Source organism: Daphnia pulicaria, chromosome 1 (genome assembly GCF_021234035.1).
Source record: "Daphnia pulicaria isolate SC F1-1A chromosome 1, SC_F0-13Bv2, whole genome shotgun sequence".
In the NCBI taxonomy this organism is placed as follows: Eukaryota; Metazoa; Arthropoda; class Branchiopoda; order Diplostraca; family Daphniidae; genus Daphnia; species Daphnia pulicaria.
Window position 1 is genome coordinate 17450302 of NC_060913.1, and position 4715 is coordinate 17455016.

General features: G+C 45.3%; 1 protein-coding gene across 1 annotated transcript; it reads left to right on the forward strand.

Moving 5' to 3' along the window:
• The first annotated feature begins 269 nt into the window (after nt 1-269).
• LOC124345586 (uncharacterized protein K02A2.6-like) lies at nt 270-4481 on the forward strand. Its single transcript, XM_046798319.1, has one exon. The coding sequence runs from the start codon at nt 270-272 to the stop codon at nt 4479-4481; it is 4212 nt and encodes a 1403-aa protein (XP_046654275.1).
• The last annotated feature ends 234 nt before the right edge of the window (nt 4482-4715 follow it).

A 4715-nucleotide genomic window follows, 5' to 3' on the forward strand; every position in this document is an offset into this window, starting at 1 on the left:
ATAGAAGTAATCTGACAGATCCAGCAGAGGCTTCCCTACACCCCGGCTTTGCCCTTACTCCCAAGTCGACTTTGTCCCTTATGTCACGACGAGCCTACTCTCTTGTAACTGTACGGGTACTGACATAGTCGTTAATACATCCAAGTAAAGAACCTAACAACTGGCGACGAGGATTTAAGATAAGAAACCACGTGTTGGTAGTGAAGGAGTGACTTTACGTAAGTGTTATAAGTTATCATTCTGGTTATTTATGTTGGTTATTTGCGGTTATGAACCGTGGTAAATCAAGAGGTAGAGGTAGACTGGTGGAATCCCAAATTGGACAAGAGCAAGATATAGAGAGTCAACAAGAAGAAGAGGGAAGTATCCCTTTTGTGACAGACAGCATTCAAGAGCAGACAGCAAGATCCACAGAAGAAGCAGTGGCCGATCCTGTAATTCCACCACCAATGGCGACTAACGTGATTGGAACATTGGAGCCGTTCAACACTGAGACGGGCAAGTGGCAGGTATACGAAAAAAGACTTCAACAGTTCTTTATTGTTAACAGTATTACCAAAGATGTCAAGAAGAAGGCTTATTTGTTGACTGTGCTGGGAGCCGAAATTTGTGATTTGATATGGGATTTATTTAGTCCCACAGACCCCACGGCTGCAACGGTAACACATGATATGATTTGTACAAAGTTAAGAGAGCATTTTGTTCCTACAAAGGTGGAGATTGCAGAGCGTTTTCGTTTTTTTCAACATAAGCAAAAACCAGAAGAAACCATAGCAAGTTTTATGGCATCGCTACGAAACCTCGCCAAGGATTGTTCTTTTGGAGACTTTCTTAATTCAGCCTTAAGAGATGCTTTCGTGATAGGCCTGCAAGATCAACGGATTCAAACGAAGCTGTTGGCCGAATCGGCCTTGACGTTGGACTCTGCATTCAAGATGGCTGTCAGCATGGAATCCGCAACCCAGCAAGCCAAACAACTTAGACAAGAAGAACCAATCAACGTTTTAAGAACTCGTACTACGGGATGCTGGAGGTGTGGTGAACCTCATAATCCGGCAGGGTGTTATTTCAAAACGCAAGAGTGTTTCTACTGCAAGAAAGAAGGACACCGGGCAGCTTGCTGCCCAGAGAAGCAAAAGAAGAAAAGTCGAGAGTCAGAAAAGTCCAGAGAAGAAAAGGCAGCAATCCCCAAGAAGAAAGACAGCACAAAGAAAAATCGATTAAACTTTGCAGATAATACCGAAGACGCCGAGGGATTGGAAGATTTTGATCCTGACACAGATTTTAATTTTTTCTATCTGCCAGATCCGAACAGGTCCACAAAACCGTTGGTGACAACTCTGGATATAGATGGAAGAAAGGTGACCATGGAGATAGACACGGGAGCCGGCTTCACCATATTTTCAGAAAAGGAATGGAGAAACCATGGTAGCCCGAAATTGGAAGACACGCAGGTGCGTTTACGGACATACACTGGCCAACCAGTGGACATAAAAGGAAAATTCGTGGCAGAAGTATCGGTACAGGAACAGAGTAAACAGCTACCAATCCTTGTCGCCGGAGGCAATGGGCCACCACTGTGTGGCAGAAACTGGCTTCGCGCGATGAGACTCGATTGGAACCAAATACTGCAGCTGACTAACCATCCTAGTACCATACCACGTTCTAATATGTTACCTGACTGTTTCCAAAAGAAATTTACAGATTTGTTTTCAACAAAGCTTGGAAAAATTCGAGGACCGCCAGTGCATCTAGATCTTAAGGCGGAAGCAGTGCCTAGATTTCATCGGGCTCGCCCCATTCCTTACGCCTTAAGAGCCAAGGTTAAGGCAGCACTGATCAAGCTGACTGAAGCAAAAGTATTGAAAAGAGTCCGCCATAGCAACTGGGGAGCTCCCATTGTAGTCGTGCCTAAAGCAAATGGTGACATAAGAGTGTGCGGAGACTACAAGGTAACTGTAAACCCATTTTTAATCGTTGATCAGCATCCGTTGCCACTCCCAGAAGATATTTTTGCAACGCTGGAAGGTGGTGTATTATTCACGAAACTAGATTTGTCGCAGGCCTACAACCAGTTGGAGTTGGATGAATTTTCGCAAGAACTGTGTACAATCAACACACCTGAAGGCCTGTTCCAGTACACCCGAATGCCGTTTGGCATTGCTTCCGCACCAGGAAAATTTCAACGAGTGATGGACGATCTATTTCAAGACACGCCATGGGTAAAGTGCTATTTAGATGACATCCTAATTGCAGGCCGCACAGAAAAAGAACATTGGACGCGAGTGGAGATAGTATTGCAGAAACTACAAGAAGCAGGGGTTCGGCTTCAACTGGAAAAGTGCAGTTTTGGAGTGCCGGAGATACCCTATTTAGGATTCATTGTATCCAAGGACGGACTTAAAACATCACCAGAAAAGATCAAAGCTGTGCAAGACTCCGAAAAGCCTCATAACCTTACTTCTCTGCGGGCATATTTAGGATTGGTCAACTATTATGGAAAGTTCATCCCGAAATTGGCTCATGTGTCAGCCCCGTTAAACGAGCTGTTAAAGAAGGAGAAGCCTTGGAGATGGGAGACGGAACAGCAAGACGCCTGGCTGGAAATCAAACAGCTGTTAAGCTCAGCAGAAGTATTATGCAACTACAACCCGAAATGGATTCTGAAACTAGCCTGCGATGCATCACCTTTTGGAGTCGCAGCGGTATTGTCTCACATCTTACCAGACGGATCCGAACGACCTATTTCGTACGCCTCCAAGAGCTTATCAGCATCTGAAAAAAATTATTCTCAGCTGGACAAAGAAGCGTTGTCTATTATCTTCGGTGTTAAAAGATTTCACTCGTATTTATATGGGCGCAAATTTACTTTAATTACTGACCACAAGCCTCTACTAGCCATTTTAGGTCCAAAGAAAGGAATTCCACCACTGGCTGCTGCTAGGATGCAACGTTGGGCGCTCATATTGGCCGCATACTCCTACGAATTGGAGTTTCGAAAAACCGCCGAGCATGGAAACGCAGATGCATTATCCCGGTTTCCCTTAGAAGATCCATCGGAAACAGTGGGGCAGCTACCAGAATTAAGTCATTCCCGGCCGGAGCTGTTTGGAACAGCATTGGTAACCAAGGACGTACGGGAATCCACCAAATTAGATTCACTACTACAGGAGGTGTCCACCAGATTACGAGACGGATGGCGATTTTCGGATAAAGTCTCTTCAACATTAGCCACCTTCTATAGGAAAAGAACGGAATTATCCATCAAGGATGGGCTGATCTTATGGGGAAACAGAGTGGTCATCCCAAAAACACTGCAGCCGCAGGTGCTATCACTATTACATGAAGAGCATGCAGGGATCGTGAGAATGAAGGCTGTAGCAAGAAGTTTTCTATGGTGGCCAGGATTAGACAGTCAGCTGACAGAAATGGCCACGTCATGTTTACCTTGCCTTCAAACCAGAAATAATCCAAAGAGAAGAAAAGAAGCTGCATGGCCAGTTCCCGATCAGCCATGGTCACGCCTCCATGTGGATTTTGCAGGTCCGTTGCCGAGTGGTCAATATCTTTTTGTGTTAATGGATGCCACTTCCAAATGGCCAGAGATTTTCCGGTTGAATAGGATTACCTCGGATACTACAATATCGACACTTAAAACTATTTTTGCCCGTTTTGGACTCCCCAGCGAATTGGTATCAGACAACGGACCACAGTTTACATCGGAAGAATTCAAACGTTTCATGTTAGTAAACGGTATTGTTCATCATAGAGGAGCACCATATCACCCTCAGACGAACGGACTGGCAGAACGGGCGGTTCAGTCGGTGAAAAAGGCCTTACACAAGATGAGAGATCAGCCCGGAACATTCGACGACAAACTCCAGCGCTTTTTGACCTCTTACCGAAACACACCGCATAAATCTACTGGAAAAACTCCTGCGGAAGTACTATTGGGTAGACAAAATCGTGGAAAATTTGATTTGTTTCAGCCAACCGTCCTAAAGAAAAAGGAGAAGATCGAAGCGGAGTTCCAGGCAGGAGAGAAGGTGATGGTGAGGGATTTCCGTCCCGGAAAGAATAAATGGCTGGAAGGAGTAGTTAACCATCGTATCGGAAGTTTTTTGTATGAAGTACAGATTGGAAATCAAATCATGAAGCGTCATTGCAGCCAATTACTGCCGAGAGGAAGAACCGAACCGGAAGAAACAGGTCACGTGATGCTACCCCAAGTGGAGTCGGAATCGAGAGATCAACTTGTGGTGACAACCGGAATCGCGACGGAGAATCAACCACCAATGGCCTCCCCTACACCAAGCCAAGCGACGGCGGGACCAAAGGATCTGCCTGCAGTTCCAACCGAAGCAGAAGTTATGGAGAAACAACCGGCAGTTTTGTCACCCCCACCGCGACGTTCAACTAGAGCATGCAAATTACCCAACTATCTAAATGACTATGTGTTGAAAAATGTACATTTTTGTTAGAACAGAGGAGTTGACAGATCCAGCAGAGGCTTCCCTACACCCCGGCTTTGCCCTTACTCCCAAGTCGACTTTGTCCCTTATGTCACGACGAGCCCACTCTCTTGTAACTGTACGGGTACTGACATAGTCGTTAATACATCCAAGTAAAGAACCTAACATAATCAATTGTAAAACTGCAATTGTGACGTCATGACCACTTTTGAAATTGTTGTCTTATGAAGCCGTTTTGTGGTC